This window comes from Lygodium microphyllum, chromosome 13 (genome assembly GCF_053477565.2).
Source record: "Lygodium microphyllum isolate KBCC chromosome 13, Lygodium_microphyllum_v1.1.10, whole genome shotgun sequence".
NCBI lineage: Eukaryota > Viridiplantae > Streptophyta > Polypodiopsida > Schizaeales > Lygodiaceae > Lygodium > Lygodium microphyllum.
Window position 1 is genome coordinate 92849790 of NC_141147.1, and position 22495 is coordinate 92872284.

A 22495-nucleotide genomic window follows, 5' to 3' on the forward strand; every position below is an offset into this window, starting at 1 on the left:
TTTGCCAGTGAAACAGTGAGCACAATTGATGATTCTCTCTCTCTCTCTCTCTCTCTCTCTCTCTCTCTCTCTCTCTCTCTCTCTCTCTCTCTCTCTCTCTCTCTCTCTCTCTCTCTCTCTCTCTCTCTCTCTCTCTCTCTCTCTCTCTCTCAATCAATAAGAAAGCAAATCAAGACATGTTCATGCATCTTAAGTGAAGAGAAAATATAAAATATCTTTTCCTACAACATGGAGAGATATTTTGTAATATCCTTGAGTGTGATTGAGAATATTAAATCTACAACCATGGCATCTAACTCCCTAACATTTTGCTAAGATGTAGATTAGCAACAATACAATGGTATGGTAAAGCATGCATATATCACCCATGAAAGTATACATGCTTCCTAAATTTGATCATCTTCTACTTCTCTCTCTACATAAGGAGAAACAATGGCAAGGCTACATTATCATCAACCTCTTCTTCTCGCTTTGAGTAGGCAATCATCGTCACCATCATCTTCTTCTCTCGTAGCCATGGTTTCTTCTTCTTCTTTTGCTTCTTTTGCTTAGGCATCATCATTGAAGCATGTAACCTTCTAGAATACATTCCTCACTACAAGAATGCATGTATCATGCCAAAGGAGAAATCTCATTAAAACAATATTATCATTGTCACACTATAAGAACAACAAGCTACAGAGGTCCTATACAAGATGAACAAATGTAGATCCAGATTCAAGGATATTCTCATATGTATTCCACATGTTTTCTCGTATGTATCTGTAGGATATTCTCATACACAAGATGGCTAATGCTACCAATTTATAAGCTACATATGTATTTTTATAGGTTTTGTACATTTACATGGTTTGATGGACATGCTTTTGTCCACAATATCCTACTCCTCAATACATGTTGGAGAACACATTTTATCTTTTGTCTCATTGCTTTTGCAAAGGTAAATGAATTATGCATACTCATTCCACTTTTTGAAGCCAAGCTTAATGCATGAGAACATTCATGACCTATAGACTAATGCCCCCAAATTATGCCAATCCACACAACCCCCATATGCTTCAACAATGAACTTGTTAATATTTAACATAGATATTGTGTTACATATGTAGTGAAAATACCCCTCTTTATTAGAAAATATGATATTTCCTCCTCTCTCTCTCTCTCTCTCTCTCTCTCTCTCTCTCTCTCTCTCTCTCTCTCTCTCTCTCTCTCTCTCTCTCTCTCTCTCTCTCTCTAAATTAATAATATTATTAAATCTAAGGTAAATAATTATTAATCTTAATCGTGTTATATTAGATAGTGCTATTTTCAATAACACACTATATTGTTTGTGCAGTCTTATATTATGATTATATTAATATAATATCGTAATATTATTAATAATATAAATAATAATATTAACATAATAGTTATTGTATTATTTATATATATATATATATATATATATATATATATAGAGTTAAATATCTATTTATACATTAATTTTTATATCTAATATTATATATATATTATTATTATTATTATTATTTATATGTAATATTTAGATATTATTATTTTTATCTCTTTTTTTTTAATATTAAGCAAAGGTTAGGGGTGGATGTCATGTGTCAAGCTCCCCTCCCCCCTCCTCTCCACAGAATAGGTCACATGTCGAGTGCATGGGATCCATGTGCTCAAAAGGATCCCCATCCCTTTGAAATAGAGCCCCCTGCACTTCTTGAAAAAGGCCTCCCTATGCGTTTGCACAACACGTGTTATATAGCTATATATTACGTAGTTTCTATTATATACTTATAGTATGGTAATAATTATATATACTATATGATATGTAATATATAATGAATATGATATCTATTATATAATAAAATACCCACACAATCACCTCCACACATTAACAAATACTAGCATAATACAAGGTGCAAAACTTTGTGCATTTTAGCCATATAAGTCTTACATGTAACATGTTAAACATAAGGGTTAGAGAGAGAAAATTATCAAGGGAGTCAAATCGATTGGAATGTCAAAATAGATTGGCTTGTTGAGTTAAACTAAAGTATTTTGGGCCAATCAATGTGAGTTGAACAACACTTAATTCATTAAAAAATTTACATGTAACCATGCTTTATTGATACATCCAATAAACACCAAAAATCATGTTGTACTTTTCTTTAAACAGAATTGACAAACCTTTCAGGGTATAGAAATACGTGATGGGATAGGGCTAGAACAAACTAACTAGGCTATAAGAGGTAACCACTACCTAGATCAAACCATAGGAAAATGCCATTAGGCCTAGATAAAGCCATATGAGGGTATAGAAATACCTAAGGGGATAAGAACAAATAAAGAACATATAAAATGCAATGATAATATTCAATCATTCTCATGGGAGAAATATCTAAGCCAACAAATTACATATTGCAAACAAATATCATAGACAATTGTTAGTAAATTTAATACATACCTAGTATAGCTTTGTTTTCGATGGTTGATTGCTAAATGTGAGAGAGAGAGAGAGAGAGAGAGAGAGGAGAAGTAGTAGTAGTAGTAGTAGTAGACTTAGTAGTAGTAGTAGTAGTAGTTATGTTCCTTACATGAAACCTCTTGCTACATGAAAGGTATCTTCGAACCCGGAGGCACAAGACATCGGGAGAATCTAGGCATAAAGCAACGAGAGAATCTAGGCTTAAAGCGTGTAATCTCTAGAGATTAAGGTGAATCGTCCATTTGATGTCTCGCGCAACAAAACTTACGTGGACAAGCAATGTGTTTTTAAAACCAGTGCAGGGTGACGTTTCGTGCAGGGCGGGGGCCCGGTGGGGCAGGAAGGAGAAGCGTGCCTTGCAAGGCACCCTCCCTCTCGCGAGCCTATAAAGCTCATGCCGGCAAAAAGCAGTGAACTTGTCGTCCAAGTTCTCTCCATCTCTGTAGCGCACGAGAGACTATCGTTGCAAGAGAGCGACAGGGTACTGCTGCGTGCTTGGTGGCCTGGCTTCCGTCCTTATCCTGGTGGTCGTCTGGAGGAAGGTTTCTCATGCGCGGCGGATGGACTACGACGAGAATCGCGAACAGGTGGCGGGCGGCGATTGGAGGGAGGTGGGGGGAGGCGATGGGAGGCCAAGGGCGGCGGCGGCAGGTGGGAGAGTGCGATTGGAGGCGCGTGGAAGGAAGCGATTGGCGGAGGAGGAGGAGGGTGGGGACGCTGCAGGGCACGAGGCTGCTGGTAGCGCTAAGCATATTGATACTAAGCGGGATGATGGACTTGTACGATTACAGGGATGGTAAAGGTAATATGAAGGCTAATGAGAAGGGCTATTATTATGTGCCGGCGGTGAAGGCGCTGGGGTGGCCCTGGGGTGAGGGTTCCACGTCGGAGCGGGGCCCGACGCCGCCGACGCCGCCGCCGCCTCCAACCCAGCGCGGCCAGCTGGCGGGATCCGCGGTAGCCTTCTACGAGACGGAGCGGGAGGGGGCCTTTGCAAGCCACCGGCCCCTCATCCAGGAGGCCCAGTCCCTCAGCGCCGCCAAGAAGAACAGCCTCGACGCCTCCTGCTGGCAACAGGCCTACCGCCAGCTGTACTCCAGCTGCCGCGACATCCTCCGCGACGAGGAGAAGAAGTGCCGCCTCGCCTACCAGATGACCGTCTGCTTCCTCAAGATGACCGGCTGGCCCGCGCCCCCTAAATGCCCCCCCAACCAGCTCGTCCGGTTCTGCACCGAGAAGTTCGATGAGCACACCCATAGCCTCTACCTCGCTTTCTTCGTCGACACGGCCTCCATGTGCCACCATATCCAGTAACCACTAATTCTTATTCTTATTATAATTAACCTTCTGCACCAGCGTCCTGTATGTAGTTCACACACTGTGCGCCCGGTTGCCACACGCTTACGTATGTGACTTATTCCTGGTTCACACTACAAGGACAATTCTATCTCATCACCATCAGAATTTATGTATCCAGATAAGTAGGAAGCAATTTTCTACAAGTACTTTAAGACTTACCATAGGATTTCTTAGTAGTAATATTCTGGGATTGCGTTAATGCTATCATAGAAGGCAATTTTCTAACTTACTTTAAAACTCATCATAGGTAGTACTATCCTATGGGATTACTTGATTGTATTGGAAAAATATACCATAGAAATGCTTACTAGTACTATCCCATGGAATTGCTACATTTTGATGTTGTACAACATCCCTTTTAATATCTATACGAACTAGTATATGAACAACAACATGTGTCTAGCTCAAAGCAACATTTAGTGAGTCTTATTGACTTACAACTCATGTAAAAGGGTTCCAAAAGCTTACACAAACAAAACATCCAAACAAAGGCTTGCATAGGACAGCAGATTACAATGTTCCACAAATTGAAATGACAAGGACATAGTAAATTATCTCATTTGTTTCTCTCACTTGTACCACTAGTTTCCAAGTTCCCATGTGTGTGGGCAAACAATGCTAAACTGTGTTTTGATCTTTCTCAGGAGTGAAGCTTTCAAGAAAGAGACCGAATCAATCATCAATGAGCTCAAAGATTCAGGTGTTTGGGTCTTAGACAAGTTGGAAGATGTCAAAGTTCGCTCTGATGAGATTCTAAAAAGCACATCAAAACAATCACAAAAGCTTGAAGAGAAGCTCATACAAGTAGAGAGTGCATCGCACACCCTTTTGGAACAAAGCCTAGGGATAACTGAACGCTTGAAAAGCACACAAAGCATTGTTGATAGCATCCACGAACAACAGTATGAGATACAAACATTACAAGTAGACTTGAAAGAAAAGCATGCCGTAATGAGTGATGATTTACATCATGGAATGAAGGGGCTAGAAGAAGCTACACAAAAGACCCATGAACAACTAGGTGGAATATCAGAAGGTCAAAAACAAATACTAAAAGAACAACATGAACTAGCAAACGCTTTGGCAGGAGAGATTCAAAGGCTAAAGGATAATGCTCTTGAAAGCTTGGAAGAGCTAAAGGACTCACAAGCTTCAGCTATGGAGGAAACAAGGTAAACTGTAATAGACTTATTAAAGTAACAATTTAAGTTTATTTTGCTCTCCTCATTTCGAGCATAGCTAGGATGTTATAATAGAGAGAGAGAGAGAGAGAGAGAGAGAGATGAAGAGAGATTATTATATTTGTTTCTTTTTGTAGGTTCTCTTTGAGGGGATTGGCTGAGGGTGCAAAGAAAGCTCAAGTGAATTTTGATGCATGGAGATTGGACATGGATGAAAAAAGTGAACGTTTGGTGAAGGGATCTCAAGCTATGTTGCATGCCCAGGTAAAGACACATGTAGATCCACAAACACACCCATTCACCACTACCACCCACCCACTCACATAAGCACAAGTATCACACACATGCACCCATACAACCCAATGATTCAATTGGAAGACAAAAGCTACTTAATCAAGTAGCAAAGCATTGCAATATTGTCTTTCTATTAGAATATCCCTTATTTCTTTAAGAGATGCTTTCTTGTTTCTCATTGATCATTCTTTCTTTCTCTCGGTTAATATAGGAAGCATTTGTGTCACGACAAGGGTCCATCTTATCTACATTGGATCGTTTGTTTTCTCTCTATGATTCAATCCTTTTTGAATCTCGAGCTCTTAAGATTTTCCTCTTCTATGGTACATCCTTGGTATTTGTTCAAGTTTTGACAAGTGCAAAGCAAACCCACAATGCGAGGATCATCTTGTATGTTGGTAAGAGCCATTAACTTCTACATTATTTTGGTTTAGTACATTTATACTTATGGAGTTAGCATGAGCATAGCTTGTCTATTTAAGAAGCATATTAGCCATTACTAGAAGTCTAGTATGTTACATTGATTTTTAAGAGAGGCTATGAATCCCTACCTTGAATATCTATATATGCAACCATAAGAAAGGTAAAAGTTATGCTAATATTCATTTGGTTTCTAACCTAAATGGAGAGTACCGAAAGTGGCAATTTTAACTTACAAGGTCAATATGACATTGATGTAGGGTTATGTGCGTCTATGATTATTGAAGTGTTCCTTATGAAAGCTTATGGAAACTTAATGATCCATCAACAATGGGTCCATAGTAGATCATATTGGGTAAGGGGGTGTTTTGGGACATTTGCAGCTCTAGTCATCTTATATTCCATCATTACTTTCAGGTAAGGCATGTGCTTATCTTCTTACTCATATTTTTTCTAGGCATGATTATTCAACATGAAATCTTTTGATATGATCTAGAGATATTTCTTGGAGGAACCACCAACTTCTTTTAGAACTTCATGACAAACTAAATGGTATGATGTCAAGAACTACACCTGAAACTCTGAACTATGCCACATCAACGAGTGAGGAGGATCATTTTGCACCAATATGTGTGCCAACAATGTTTAGTTTGCCTCCTTCGAAATCCTCCACACATACATCCCTTGCTCAATCAATAGCCTCCAAGATCATTCGTCGTGTTCACAAGTTCATGAGTAAGTGAAATTGGGTATTTAATATTAATAGTTCTTGATGTGATGATGAACTAGCAAGGAAACAACTTATAGATATTATATCAAACTTGAATAAAGACTATACTCATGTTGACTTCTCTTTTGACCTTTTAGGGGCAAGAAGACATCATAACACTAACCAAAAGAAAGTGGGTAGAACTGACATTTTCAAGATTTGGATGGAATCTCATGGAATGGACACCAGTATGTTGGACAACTCAGATAGCTCAGAAGATGATGAAACTTCATCTATGTATGAGAAATATCCACATGAGGATATGCAATATCGACCTTACACATTACGTTCAGATTGTCAACGAAGGTGTTTAACTCGACACATCTTCCCTGTACATTAAAGAAACCTCTATTGAGTCTAATCTAGTTTAATTTACAGAAAAGTATTAAGCTTTACTTTGGAATTTTGTGGTAATACAATAAACATTCAATCAATTTATACAAAATTATTAAGTTTGAAATTTTGGATTTACTAGTGGTTTAAAGGATATTGTCAAACCTCACTCACTTTTAAAAATCTTTCAAAAACCCTAAGTTTACTTTCTTGATTTTAAAGAAGGTGCTTTGAAATCATGAAACAACGGCATAAGTTAGAGTTATAAAGAGATCATCTACAAAGGCTTTACTATTCTCTATGATTATTAGTAGCAAAAAAATTCATGTTGTTCCCCCACTAAATCACCCCACATTTGGAACTTAGAATTAACACTTACTGATTCAAAGTACTCATTAAAATATAGGGAACCTACCATTCAATATGTCTTCTTTCTCCAAGGTTTGGAATGGGCTTTGAGTTAGAACGTCAAATATATTATTCATTGTGTAGTAGTGTAATATTGGAAAGCATATTCAATTGATAGAATTTGCCATTGATAGAAATCAATGCTAAAAAGTAGGTGATTGATAGCCCATCCAAGTGATTATCTAAATTTTTGCAACATTGCTTAGTACTTTGATGTTTACTTTGGTGGCACCAATTTACTTAGTTCCTTTTATCCTCTTACGGCAAGTTCTAGGATAAAGTTTTTTAGACAAACATTTGTATTTCTACAAATATTCTAATGAAAAAGTGCTAACAAATACGTACGCATTTGCTTTCTTAAGAAATTGTCGTCGTCATACCACTACACACAATGGTATGAACTCAAGGGGAGTTAATGTTAACCTTTTTGTTGTTCTAAATGCTCCCTTTCTCATCATCAAACGTTTGGATGGGATAAATGTTTGAATCTAACAATTACTCATCATCATGAATTGAACTTCTCAAAACTTGAGGACTTGCCTGTTATGTGACATTTGGATCAAGAAGTTTGAAAATCATATATAAAAAATGTAAATATGTATCATCACGTTATGCCTATGTCTAATGCAATACACAAGTATTACTTTGTATGCATTATGAACACACTACTACTAGAATGCAATTGTGTCCACATTTTGATGGGAGATCTATTGCAAAAAACCACTTCTATTTTAGTCATAACCCCTTTCTTTATAATATGAAGCATAAAAAGGTTTTCTTGAAGGACATGGAGCACTACGTGCATGTGCGTGTGTGTGTGTGCGCACACACACACACACAAAGAAGAGAACCATGGGTTGAGTCTTTGAAATAACACAAATGAGATCTCAAAAGCTATGGCATGGGATGTATGTTTAAGTATTGGTGCCAAAATATATGCTCTCTTACATACAAGTTGGGTTGTATCCCATAGCTTAGACATACGTGTGTGCACACACACACACAAATCATCCATAGCGTGCATGAGAGAGAGAGAGAGAGAGAGAGAGTTTTACAAACACAGATTATTCATACCATACAAACTCTTTCCATGTACACATGGGCTCTTTTTGTATTTGTTTCACCTCCCTACTTGTTAGAGGTTGTTGTATTTGCCTGCTCACATGTAAGCCACCAATGGTTTGCACCTTGAAGCATGCTCACACATGGTGGAATCAATTGTGTCTCCTTGCAGAGGAGGGTCTTCAATAGTCATGGAGAGAGGATCCTACAGTAATAAAATAGTCTTACAATGATAAAGGCAAGTGTGTTCTTAAATAAGAGGGCCTTTGGGCATGTGGGCTTTGGATTTAAGTGGAGAACCTATCTCCTATTTGTATTCCTTGGTATCTTAGCTCACCCAAATCCTTCATCTCAAACTTTTGTTTCAAAAGGCCCTTGACATTAGCAATCCCACTATCACTATCACCTCTAATAATCAAGTCATCCACATAGATGACCATGACAACCAAACATGCATCATTCTTCCTCACATAAAGTGAGTAATCTACATCTGAAACATAAAAACCAATGTTGAGAAGATACTCTTTGATCTTGTCATACCATGCCCTAGGAGCTCATTTCAGCCCATACAACGCCTTCTTTAACTTGCATACACATGTAGGATGCTCCAAATCCTCATAACCTAGTGGTTTCTCTGTATACACCTCTTCTTACAAAATGTCATACAAGAAGGCATTCCTCACATCCATTTGTTGTAAACTCCAACCTTTTGCTAAAGAAGCAATCACACATCTAATAGTTGTTATCATAGAAATTGAATTGAATATCTCTTTATACTCTATGCCATATGTCTGTGCATAGCCTTTTACAACCAACTTGTCCGTATATCTACCTAGAACTATCTACATTATGCTTTATTTTATAGACCCACTTATTACCAATAGATTTCTTTCCCTTGGACAATTGTACTAGATCCCAAGTCATGTTGGCCTCTAATGCAACCATCTCCTTATCCATTGTTGCCTTTCAATGAGCATGATCAATAGCCTCCTCAAAACAAATGGGCTCAATATCCTCAACTACCTTTATCATATAGGTATAACAGTGGGCTACACAATTACTTTGTTTTATAGACCCACTTATTACTAGTAGCTTTCTTGCCCTTTGACAATGGTACTAGATCCTAAGTCATGTTGGAGTCTATTACAACTATTTCCTCATCCATTGTTGCATCCCAATGAGCATGACCAATAGCCTCCTCAAAACAAGTAGGCTTAATATCCTCAACTATCTTTACTATATAAGCATAATGGTGAGTTGTTGCATAACCCTCAAAACTATCTCAATGTGCTAGACCTACATACTAGTAGATCACTTAATGGGACCTTTATATTACGATGTGCTCTTTGTACACCTGGTATCCTAACTAAAGCCTCTTTGAACCACTAAAGTCTCCATTAAGAACTACATGACTAGTAAATGCATTATTTCTATATGTGTAAAAAAGATCTATTCTACCATGAAAATTAACAGAAAACTAATGAACTAAACTAAGAAAATAACAAGAAATAATGTGAAATGCTTCAATCATGGCCATGCCATAGACATCTTCCATTATACCATAGCACAATGTAGCCATGGAAACTGAAATCAAAAGATAAGAAACAAAGCTTGGTACTCACCCCAAGATGGTGATGAACAAGAAATCTCTAAGAAAATAGTATAAGTGTCAAAAAGCTCCCTACTACAGCACCTCTTTCCTTTTTATAATCACCCTAGTACTATCATATCTAAGGTATTTACATGGTTTATTTTTAGTAAAGAATAATAAACTAATGTGGCTAATTTGCTTCATTACAAACCATCCCTTCCCAAAGATAGTTTTGTCCTCAAAACTGAAGATAATGGGGCGATAGACAAGTCATTAATGAAACAAATCATGTCGTATGAAGATCCAGAAGAATGTGGTAGCACTTTCCATGAACAAATCGCATAATGAACTTGAAACAATGAAATGACTGCTTGTTGTCCAAACCGGGCTGAATTCGTAAAACTACCATAAATTATAACTAGAGTGTCCAAATTGAGTATTTGAGGTATAGAAATGAAGTACACAACCTAAAGCATTAGTCCATACCATCAAAACCACTTCTTGATGTCACTAAGGCAATTTAATTCATGATAGTATTCTTATACAACAAACTGTTCCTGTACAGATTGTCATAATTCTTCCTGTGATAGCCATGGAGAAGCATCCAAGTATAAAGAGGGTTTCCAAGTGGAATCTTCCATAGGTAGGCCCTTCCATTTAATCAAAAATTCGGATCATGTTCGGTTCCTAAGAACCTTCTCACTCTTCCCAATGATTTTCTCAAGATCATAAACAATAAGTTATTCTTCATCAAGTGGTGGAAGCTCTTCAATAACTTATGTATCTGGCCCAACATATTTCTTCAATTGTGATACATGAAAAATATTATGTATGCGGGTAGTAGAAGGTAATTGGAGCTTATATGCAAGCTCTCCAATCTTTTCCAACACCAAATATGGGCCATAAAATCTGTGAGCCAACTTGTTGTGCCCTCCTTTAAGGGTAGAATAATGAGATTTGGGAACTTTCAAAAAGACCCAATCTCCAACATCAAATTCTATGTGCCTCCTCCTATCATCACCATGGGATTTCATGGCATCTTGTGCCTTCCTTATATTCTCTTTACATTGCTTCATAAGCATTTCTATTCTCTCTAGCTCATCCTTTGCTTGTGGATTAACCTCTTCATGAAACATGGCTAAAGGAATTTGAACCTTGTATCCATAGAGTGCCTTAAATGGAGCCATCCCAATACTCATATGATATGTATTGTTGTAACAAAATTCAGCAAGATGCAACCAATTATCCCAAGAGGATTGAGTGTCATGACAAAAATGTCTCAAGTATGCTTCCACCCAATGGTTAACCCTCTCAGTTTGGCCATTGGTTTCAGAGTGTCAAGCAGTACTTGGAGTGAGAGTAGTACCCATGGAAGTAAAAAAACTCTTCCAAAAATTTCCCATGAATCTAGTATCTCTATCTAACAGAATCCTCAAAGGCATTCTATGTAATGTGAATATGCATTCCATGAATTGATCAGCTACTTGCTTGGCTGAAAACTACATCTTTGTAGGAAGAAAATGGGCTGATTTGGTAAGTCTATCCACAACAACAAAGATATTATTCCAACCATGCCTTGTGGTAGGGAGACCCGTAATGAAATCCATAGAGATATCAGTCCACTTTCCTTGTGGAATTGGCAAGGGCTAAAGGATACCAGCTGGTAATAGAGAAGAATCTTTATTTTGTTGGCATTCTAAACAATGGGAAACGTACTCCTTCACATCCCACCATAATCCCTTCCAATAGAAACTTTTATGTACTTTGTCAAAGGTCTTGAAGAGGCCAAAATGACTAGCCAAGGGCGAAGAATGCATTTCTTGAAGGACTTTCAGCCCAAAATTACTTTGAGGGATCAAGTAGACCTTCCCTTTATACTCTAAGAGACCATTATGCCATTTGAAATTTAGGTGGTCTTCATTTTCCCTTACTATAATTTTTGCATAATTGTGGCAGTATGCTCCTCCATCAAATATTCTTCTTATATGTCATTTATCTAATCCTTGTATATAGTAGAGATGGTAGATACATTACAAGCCCACATTCTAGAGAGCGCATCCGCCACTATATTATCTTTTCCAGCCATATATGCAATCTCAAAATCATAAGATAGAAGGGTTTCCAACCATCTTCTTTGTTTAGGAGACAAGTTGGGCTAAGAAAGAAAGTGCTTGCCCTATGATCACTTTTCACCTTAAAGTGGCTCCCATAGAGATAATGATGCCACTTTTTCACCACATGTAATATAGCCAACATCTTTTGCTCATATACATGCGTTTTCCTTTCTTTTTCATCAAATTTTTTGCTCTCATAGGCTATGACACCATGTTCTTGGGCTAAAACAGCTCCCAATTCTCTTCCACTAGCATCCGCATAGATGGTAAAGACCTTAGAGAAGCTGAGGCGGTAGACCAATATAGGTGCTAAAATGAGGAGTTGCTTAAGCTCATTGAAACTTGTGTCAGCTATTTCATCCCAAAATAATTTTTCCTTATTTAACCTATCGGTCAACATGTGCATAATTCTTATGAACCTTCGGTAGAAAAAAAACACGCCAAGAAAACCAGAGAGAGAGAGAGAGAGAGAGAGAGAGAGAGAGAGAGAGAGAGAAAGAGAGAGAGAGAAAGAAAGAGAAAGAAAGAATAATAATAAAGAGAGAGAGAGAAACAAACAAGCAAGCAAGCAGAGAGCAAGCAGAAAGATGCTTTGACAAACATTTTGTGCTTCCTCAAGACGTCAAACACCTCTTTAACATGATGTAAATGCTCTTCTTTGCTCTTACTATGTATCAATATATCATCAAAGAATACCAAAATTGTCTTAAACAAGAAAAGCTGAAGTATTTTATTCATCAATGCTTGAAATGTGGTTGGAGCATTTGAAAGACCAAAGGTCATAACCATAAAATGATATAGTCCCCTTTCAGTCCTAAAAACTATTTTATATTCATCTCCCTCCTTCATACGTATTTGATGGTATCCCAATCACAAATCGATTTTTGAAACGACCTTGGCATCTTTCAGCTCATCCAAGAGATCATCGATTCTTGGTATCGGATACCTATTCTTGATCGTGGCCTTATTCAATTCACGATAATCCATGCACATACGGAATGATTCATCCTTCTCTTTACCAAAAGAACGGGAAAAGTAAATGGAGATTGACTTGGTTGTATGAGACCCATCTCAAGTAATTCCTTTACTTGGTGCTCAACTTCTTCTCTCTCCACCTTTGAGAGACGATAAGGAGGCTTATTGATAAGCTTGGTATTTGGAAGCAAGTCAATGGGATGATCCACTTCACATTTGGGAGGAAGAGAAGAGGGAGGTTGAAATAGATCATCATAATCTTCCAATAATTTGCAAAGGCAAGGATCCATGTCCTTGGGAAGTGTAGAGGGTTGATTTGAAGAGGACTGATCCTCATCAATATTAGACAAGAGAAGAGTGCACATACATCCCTTAGCATTGATTTCCCTCTTAATCTTCTTGGGACTGATCACCTCTAACTTCTTCTTCTCGATCCCTTGAAGAATAACTTGTTGTCCATGCCATTGGAATTCCATTTGCAGCCTTTCTAAATCCATGGTAAATCTACCAATACTCTTCACCCAATTGCAACCAAGTATCACATCAATGGGGCCCATTTCCAAAGCAATAAGACTCATCAAAGTGGTATATGAGGAAGATAAAAGGAACATTAGAGAAAATCTGGTTATTGCTCTCATAAGCTCCATTGGCCCACTTGAATCCGTAGAGAGGAAGGCATTTCTTGAATGCTCAATTTTAGCCCATCAAGAGACTTTGTGTTTTTGAATATATGAGTACTCCTGATGTCAATAAGAATATGAGTTGTTCTTCCATTGATGTAGTCTCTAAGGCATAGGGTATTATCCCATTTAGAACCATTCCATGCATCATGGGAAATAGAGCATAACCTCAAAGAATCCAGATCAGTCCAAGGATCCAAGGATCAACCCTATAATATCCACCCGAGTCAAATGGAAAACCATCCATGGGATCATAAAACTCCTCATGGTTGTCCTCTTCATGATCATGCATCAAGAGTGGATTGGCTCTCAAGCTGAAATACATTGTCGTCATTTGCTTCAACATCCGAATCTTCTTCAAAGATCATGCTTACTTTGACATTCTTGGCTTTGCATTTTGCTTTATGATCGGGAGACTATTTTTCTCCACATTTGTAGCATAATCCTTTTGCGTACATGTCCTTCAGCTTGTCATTGAAACATATTTGCTTTGCACCAAAGGAGCTGAAAATTTTCCACTAATTTTAGTCATTTTTCCATCTGATCTATTTTTAGCATTAAATCTAAAATTAGTGCCCTGTTTTGACCCATAAAGTGTAGGAAATGAAGGAATCTTGTTGTAAGTATTTGATTGCTTTCCTCCATAATGTAAATTAGTTTTTGTTTGCCCAAAATTACCGGCTATCCTAATTATCTAGTTTGGCTAAAAATGATGCCCTGTTCTTGGTGAAAAATTCTTGTACTTTTGACCATATCTTTCAGCCAAATGTATAGCTGTTTGTAAGGAAGAATGTTTCATGGCTTCTACTTCCAAAGATAGAGAAGATTCATGCCCAAATATGTATTTATTCAGCTTGGCATTGTCGGATACTCCATCCACATATGTAGAGAGGTTAAGGAACTAGTTAAAATGGTCTCTAATCGATAATCCCCTTTGTTCAAGAGCATACCACTTCTTTTCTAGCCTCTCTTTTTCGATTGGAGATACAAATACTTCGATCATTGCTCTCTTTAATGCTTCCCATGTCTAGAACTCATGACGGATCCTTAACATATACCTCCACCAAGTGTGTGCATATCCCTCCAAAAGTGTAGGGTTGCAAACTTGACCTTAGCATTTTCTGGTCTACTAGGATACAAAGAGAAATACATATCAAGTTTGTCAAACCATTTTTCTAATTCAGTTGGGGATGGATTATCGCCCTTGAAATTAGAAATGGTGATCTTCTCCTTGTATTTCCTCTCAATTTGATGAGGTTGGCTATTATAATGTTGTTGCCCATAAGTATTTACACCAAATGAATTTTCCCTTTGAGTATCGTCAATCCATGTTCCATGAGCATATGGTTGTTGCTGTTCATGGGGGTTTCCAAATCCATGTGGCTGATTATATTGTCCTTGTGGCTGAGAAAAAGAATTACCCATGACATGTGGTTGTCCATATACTCCTTGATGTTGTCCATACATATGAGACTCAATATTTGTTGTGGCATTTAGTTGTGGTTGCTGTCCACTAATTTGATGAGGCCAAAAGTGATTAGAATGATGACTTTGCTTAGAAGACTGATTGTAAGCATGATTATTATTGACATGCTGCTACTACCCATTAAAATTCGGGGTTGAATTGACATGACCATGTCCATTATAATGGTGATGTCCATGAGAACTATTGCCCCCACTTGCTTGACCATGATATGATTTTTGTTCTTCAAACTTCTCTTCATTGATAGGTTTTGGGATGGTTGAACATAGAAAGATTTGTAGAAAGGATCACACCCATGTGTATCTTCATCATGCTTAGAGTTAGCATGGATCCTCTCTTGTGGGTCTTGATGACCATGAGAGCTTGTGTAAACCTTTGGTTGATAACAAGTCTAAAATTGAGATGGTTGAGCTCTGGATGGTTCTCCAACCTCATAATGCCCCACAACCTTAGGCATTGTAATCCTTGGCTTCTCCTCAACAATGGGAGGGCTTGGAACATTTGGAACTGCTGTAGGTAATATTCTCTTGCTTAAGAGAGCCACAAGTTTATCAATGCCCGACTTCATTTCTCTTATATCATTGGATAGTTGCTGAAAGTTATTAGAATCTATAGATACACAAGTTGTGCCAGCCTCATTCACTTAATTGTTGACTGCAGCATGAGTTGAACTCATTTCCACCTCCTCATTATCATGGCTTACATGGTAAATAGCTTCTTGGGAGGCTTCGTGCTCTCTTTCCTGCTGGTAATCCTTTAATCCCTCATTGATAGTATCCATAATGGGATCCTTCTTCTTGTATTTGGCCATAGTTGATGATCTGTCATGAATATACATCAGCAGTAAAACTCACATATCTTGAGCTTCAGTGATCCAAATGATGAACTTCTTGACTCTGTTCAAAACTAAGAATGTCTCCTTTCTAATGAGCTATCAAATGTTGAAATTAGTTTAGTATAGAAATTTCTGTAAGCAATTTTTAATGGCTATCTGTAGTTCACTGCATCCTATAAGTACTAAATAATCTCTGCAAATACCCAAAACAAGTTGATTAATCCCACTATGATTGTAAGAAAGTAATCCAACGATGAATCCATGTTTGCATTTGCTGCCAGATTCTTCAATGCTGAATTAAAGTACTTTAATGCATCAATAAGCATACATGTTGCTTTGCATATCTTTGTCCATATTTGCCAAGTGTTTTAAGCTGCACCTAAATTGAAAAAAATGTGTAGGATCCGTGACTTGAGGGGTTTGCAAATTTCCTTCTCAAGCCAGTTTGTGCTCCCCTGTCAGGGTCCTCGTCAGTAGGGGAGAGTCACCCTAACTATTGCCCTACCAACTCACCTAGCATCCACTTTTCCTCGTGGGAAATGACATGGCATATCAATTTTAGGCTAATAAAATAGCATGAAATGCATGGCTTGAAGGAAAATAGGTATCCATTTCATGATATGTAGGAATTTAAGTGAAATGGACTAGAAATTGAATGGGAGTAGGTGGGAAATACCTTCAGCAACATGACTCACTGCCTTACATCCTCTCTTTTTTTTTTAACTCACCATTGGGTTTTTCGTATGACATTTGAGATAGCAATCAAACAAGGCAATGTCAAGGTTAGGGAATAGATGAGAAATTTAAAGACTAAAGTATGGTTATGGCAATGAAATCAGAATGATTTGCCAACGTTACCATCAATGAAATCTCTAAGGAAAATTCATGCAATACATTCAGGAATATGGATAAACTTCTTATCAATTTAACCTCTCTTTCATCAATTGGGTAAGCTCAACAATAGGATATTCAAGAGAGATTGAAAGATGTTTGAAAATACCTATTCTACTTCGGTTGGATAATACTGTTGTTGAAGAATCCCTTTGACAAAATGGCTTCAATTCAACCTCAATAGACCTATGTTGTGTGTACAAGAAGCTTCGGCACGACATCAAACCGATATCCATGGTGCATGTCTATTGAAACTGATCCAACCATCTTTCCACTCTCTGTTCATCCACTACAGTTTGCTGGTTGTTCTTGACCTCATCCATTTTCTACAGCGCTTCTGCATTACAAGATCGCAATACCAAGCAAGGTCGAAAACTACCAAGCATGTTGCATCACCAAGAACCTAATGAACAGATTTAAATGTCTTCCAATCGCTGGTATGGAACCAACACAAGTCTGAGTGGAGAGGAAAACTCAGTTCCTAATTCTCCCCTTCCGCAGAGAAGGCTGATTAAACCTTGATGCTTAACCTGATTCTCCCTTCCCGCAGAGAAGGTTGAAGGAGGACATTATGATACCTGTCCTTGATTGTCTTGACACACCTCGAAATCTAGCTTCAGCCAGCAGCCTATGTTTCACATCTATGGTACAGATTTGTTTTTCGGGATAGCCTCTGGAAAAAAGATGTGCCTCAAATGCTTCTCTGAGCTCTAGAATTTTCAATGCATTCAGAATTTGTTTCGTGAACTTCAAGCTCCTCCTTTGTCAAAGACTTGCATAATGGAGCTATTGCATACCTCAAGCATAGACAATCTTCCACTCAAGAGCATTATCCAGACTTTACTGTCCAGGCATGTGTTCTCAGAATGGAGGCATTGCATACCTCAAGTGCAAATAATCTTCCACACGAAAGCATTATCCAGACTTTACTCAAGCGCTGATAATCTTCCACACGAAAGCATTATCCAGACTTTACTCAAGCGCAGATAATCTTCCACTCGAAAGCATTATTCAGACTTTACTGAAGTGCAGATAATCTTCTGCATGAAAGCATTATTCAGACTTTACGGAAGCGCAGATAATCTTCTGCATGAAAGCATTATTCAGACTTTACTGAAGTGCATATAATCTTCCACATGAAAGCATTATTCAAACTTTACTGAAGCACAGATAATCTTCTACACGGAAGCATTATTCAAACTTTACTACCCATGCATGTTTTCTCTGATGAGATGACACCCTCCGACTTGGACTGGCTCTCTCATTTAACCTCTCACAGCTTGCTCTTCTCGATGACGATTATGATCTTCCCGACTTCATCTTCTCCGAAGAACTAGACTTGCATTTAGGGTGTGTTTGCCATCCGCCATGCCTGCCTCAGTTGAGTTAGCAAGAATGGCATGCTTCTTGCATAGCATCTAGAGCTGCTCATAGGCCTGCAGTTCAGAAGAATAGCCTGCCATTCCATAGAAAATTTGACAAAGCTGGCACTATAGTCAAAATGGTACTCCAAATGATCCTTAGAATGCAAGGATTAGTGCTATAGAAGTTTAGAGAAGAGATATTGCCATGGAAGGAAGATTCAAAGTAAACATCTTCCATGGGAGAAAAGAATAGACCTGGAGAAGAAGAATAGATCCTCCTCTAAGAAAAAGTAAAGAAGCTTTTGTCTTCTCTAAAGTCTTGAGGAATCTATTTTGTCCATTTTACCCAAAAAAATTTGTTTAAATTCGGTCACGACATACCAAAATAGGTGGAGTCCGCCATTTTCCACTGGTTCATGCCAAGAACCTCCATCTTGGTCATAGTTTGTGAAAGATCTCCATGTCTAATCACGGTTATGAAGGAACTAACTTCTGTGACTCAATTTGAACTGCGCTTTTTCCTCCCTAGTCACTGCAACTAGATCTAATGTTTGAAAATGACTTCTAACAGGATCTAAACTATTGCTCTGATACCAATGTAAAGAAGATCTATTCTACCATGAAAGTTAACAGAAAAATAATGAACTAAACTAAGAAAATAACAAGAAATAACGTGAAATGCTTCAATCATGGCCATGCCATAGACATCTTCAATTATACCATAGCACAATGTAGCCATGGAAGCTGAAATGAAAATATAAGAAACAAAGCTTGGTACTCACCCCAAGATGGTGATGAATAAGAAATCTCTAAGAAAATAGTGTAAGTGTCAAAAAGCTCCCTACTTTAGCACCTCTTTCCTTTTTATAGTCACCCTAGTACTATCATGTCTAAGGTATTTACATGGTTTATTTTTCATAAGGCATAATGAACTAATGTGGCTAATTTGCTTCATTACAATTTGACACTTTCTTCTTCCCTTTGTCATTACCTACAACACTACTGGATGCACTTCAAGATGTGGGACTGCTCCTTAGTCTCCCACACCAAGGACTAACTATAGATCTATTACCAAGATATACATTTTGGGTAGTCTCCCAAACATCTATATGCACAATATCGAGTATATTCTTGCTAAAATCTCTATTGTGTGAAAATGATTGTCTTGTCTACTTTCCAAACAATAAGCTTCACAAACTTTACATAATTCGACAACTCTAAATGTAGACAAACCTGCTGCACTACATTCATTTCAACCTTTGCAAATTTGCATATCTAAAATTTATGTGCCATATTTCAATATTTGCAACCATATCTTTGCCTTTATCATAAATAGCAATATTTATAGCAAGAATCTAGCATCCACAACTACACCTTTACCTTTAGCATACATAGTCGTATTTACAGTAGGAATTCTAGCATCCAAGGTTAACATGCAATCAACTCTACTTTCTTTTGCAATTAACATGCACTTATTATTAGTCTTCAACAAAATAGCCATTTTTGTTATATCTAACTTGCAGTCCTTGCTCAACCATTTGACTAATAAATACCAAATTCTTTGTGATGGATGGCATATGTAAAACATCTCACAAACACTTTGTCTAATCATCATGCAAGGACAAAGAAACTTAAATATGTGAAATTAGATGACATGAATTGTCACCTAGACTTTGTAAATCTTGCATCTCTCAAAACCATTTAGCATGGCTAGTCATACGATTAAATATTCTAGAATCAATATACCATACATCATCACATGTCCCCTTTCTTATAACAACATTCATCATATGTTGCATGACAAAGAAACACTCATGTTTTTCATCATTCTATCTTGAAGATGATACATAATTTCCTTGCTACAACTTATCAAGAAACACCTATCAAGAGCCTTACCCGTAGCTTAAACCCTACATCTTATCACTTTGCATTCTCTTTGAGGAAACGGATGTCCTAGCCCATCCTCCCTTTGGCTAGGTGGTGCCCTTCTTTAGCTCTCTTAGTGAGGACTGGAGGCTGGGTGGGTAAGAGGAAACCCACTCATCTTTTAAGCTCTCAGTGGGTAATTATTCTTGTCTAGCTTCTAGATTATAGAATTTCCACTACTTTCAACCATTATGATACAAATGAGTACCAAATAGCAAGCAAGTCTTCTATAACCCTTCACAAGATGTGTACAATAATAAATCAGATAACCTTTTTTATTGACTCCTCAATAATATATATAATAATGTGCAACATATTTGCATATAAACCTTTTTTTGGCTTCTTGAAAAAACACCTCAAAACTTACAGATTTGAAATCTGTAACATGTGCATCATAAAGCAACCAATTCTTCAACCTTTAAAGCTAGCCTCTCTTAATAGCGATATTCCGATGCCATGTCACAAATTACATGCTGGGTGAACTTGCTTAAGATATTATGCTCAACACACACAACACACATACAAGAGAAAACTCACTCAACAATACAAGAAGAGAGATAGAGTCCAAAACATTTTCTTGCTAGTCTTTTTTCCTTCTTTCTTCCATAATACAATGTATACAATGTATATGTAGCATACAATATAAAGGAAAGTGCCCTATTAAGTCAAACAATGCATAACTAACGATACTAATCAATCAATGCTATAACTATGCTAGATTTAGGTAGGTGTAACAAACTAAATATAATAAGTGATAAGTCAATGGCCATGTGAGGATCATAACGACCACCAATGTGCTAAGTATAGATGTGGAGACCCATCTAACTAGGCGATCTATCATTAATGTTTGCACGTGTTGAGCTTGCCATCTCAACATTACTTCCTTTACATCTTCTTCTTCCTCCTCTCTATATAACCATTCTCCCATCATATGACTACTTGATACAACCATCTCCCCAGCATACAACTATAATTCTACCATGTCATACAACTCACTCGTCTTAACTTCTTCTCCACATGGCTCTATGATCACAACAAGACCTTATTCCCTTAGCACTCTCCCATTATACCACCCTCTATGTGACTCTATTTTCCCTTAATATCTCATAACCGAGATTATATTGTTCACTTCAAATAATGATTGTTAAATGTGTTTTACTCTACAATGATTTTTAAATATCTTGTTATATATTATTTGGAAAATAATCAATAAAATCCAAAAAAAAGGCATTTGATGGAAATACTTTTCAATCAGAAGATAAAATAAGCAAGTTTTAAAAGCTTTTTTACCATTTCAAAAAACTTTCATTTGCATCCTCTTCTCTTGTCCTGTCTTCTAGCTCTTCCATACCCATTAGCCTTCAATTAGTTTTTTATTTCTCAATTTCTCTTTTCACATGTGATCTTTTAAATTTATTTTATTTTTAAATATTATTTATTATTTTTCAATAATTTTATTATATTAAAGTTTTTCTTACACTTCAAAAGTATTCTCTAATTTTTAAATATTATTGATTATTTTGAATACGTTTTTTTGGGATTCACACTTCAAAAGTTTTTTTTTTATTTAGTCTCCCTTTCTATGTGCATTAGAGGCTTGCCTCATACTCCACAACTAGAATATTTAGATTAATTGCTTGCACCGTGTTGTGCTAGAGGCTTATGCTCACATGCACAAAACACAAGCAATCGACTTGCTTAGATTTGTTATTGCTAATATTTGAGGCTCACACTCGCACTTCAATAGCAAGTCTTATCAATAAAATATTCATTTTTTATGTGTTAGAGGCTTGTCTGACACTCCAAGAACAGATTTAAAATGTGTAGTACATGTATTTGTAATGTGTTAGAGGCTTATATTCACACTCACAATACAAGCAAAAAACTTTCTTTAATTTGCTATTGTTAGTGTTTTAGGCTTACACTCACACTCCAATAGTAAGTGTTAGCAATAAAACATTTATTTGTACATGTGTTAGAGACTTGCCTCACACTATAAGATGAATTTGAACTTTGTGATTCTTGTATACTCACAAATATATAAGTGAAATACTTTCTTTGATTTGCTATTACTAGTGTTTGAGGCTTGCACTCACACTCCAATAGTAAGTGTTAGCATTCATTTCTATGTGTGTCAAAGACATACCTCACACTACAAGATGAATTGAAACTTTTTTATTCTAGTACTTGTGTTCTCTTAGAACTTGGTAGTCATATTCACAATACAACATATGCTTTCTTTGTACATTTGGATAATAAAATATCTATTGTTGTGTATGTTGAGACTTGTCTCACACTTCATTTAATAGATTTAGGGGTTAGGGT

The 22495-nt window shown here is 37.1% G+C and overlaps 1 protein-coding gene across 3 annotated transcripts; it reads left to right on the forward strand.

Annotated features, from left to right (window-relative positions):
- The first annotated feature begins 2814 nt into the window (after positions 1-2814).
- GEX1 (gamete expressed protein 1) lies at positions 2815-6938 on the forward strand. 3 transcript variants are annotated; one of them, XM_087690535.1, is made up of 7 exons: positions 2815-3795; positions 4489-5016; positions 5163-5289; positions 5531-5717; positions 6000-6156; positions 6236-6474; positions 6607-6938. In XM_087690535.1, the coding sequence occupies exons 1-7, from the start codon at positions 3035-3037 to the stop codon at positions 6846-6848; spliced, it is 2241 nt and encodes a 746-aa protein (XP_087546661.1). In that variant the 5' UTR covers positions 2815-3034; the 3' UTR covers positions 6849-6938. The 3 variants fall into 3 exon arrangements, with proteins under 3 accessions (XP_087546661.1, XP_087546663.1, XP_087546664.1); XM_087690537.1 differs by lacking the exon at positions 6607-6938 and having other exon boundaries at positions 6000-6094; positions 6236-6429; XM_087690538.1 differs by lacking the exon at positions 6607-6938 and having other exon boundaries at positions 6000-6094; positions 6197-6362.
- The last annotated feature ends 15557 nt before the right edge of the window (positions 6939-22495 follow it).

What these genes read in the sequence shown, in the direction of transcription:
- GEX1 (XM_087690535.1), top strand. Translation starts at nt 3,035, where the DNA reads ATGCGCGGCGGATGGACTACGACGAGAATCGCGAACAGGTGGCGGGCG. An exon ending in TCCATGTGCCACCATATCCA is followed by an intron (nt 3,796 to 4,488) that starts GTAACCACTAAT and finishes GATCTTTCTCAG; the next exon opens with GAGTGAAGCTTTCAAGAAAG. An exon ending in TCGTGTTCACAAGTTCATGA is followed by an intron (nt 6,475 to 6,606) that starts GTAAGTGAAATT and finishes TTGACCTTTTAG; the next exon opens with GGGCAAGAAGACATCATAAC.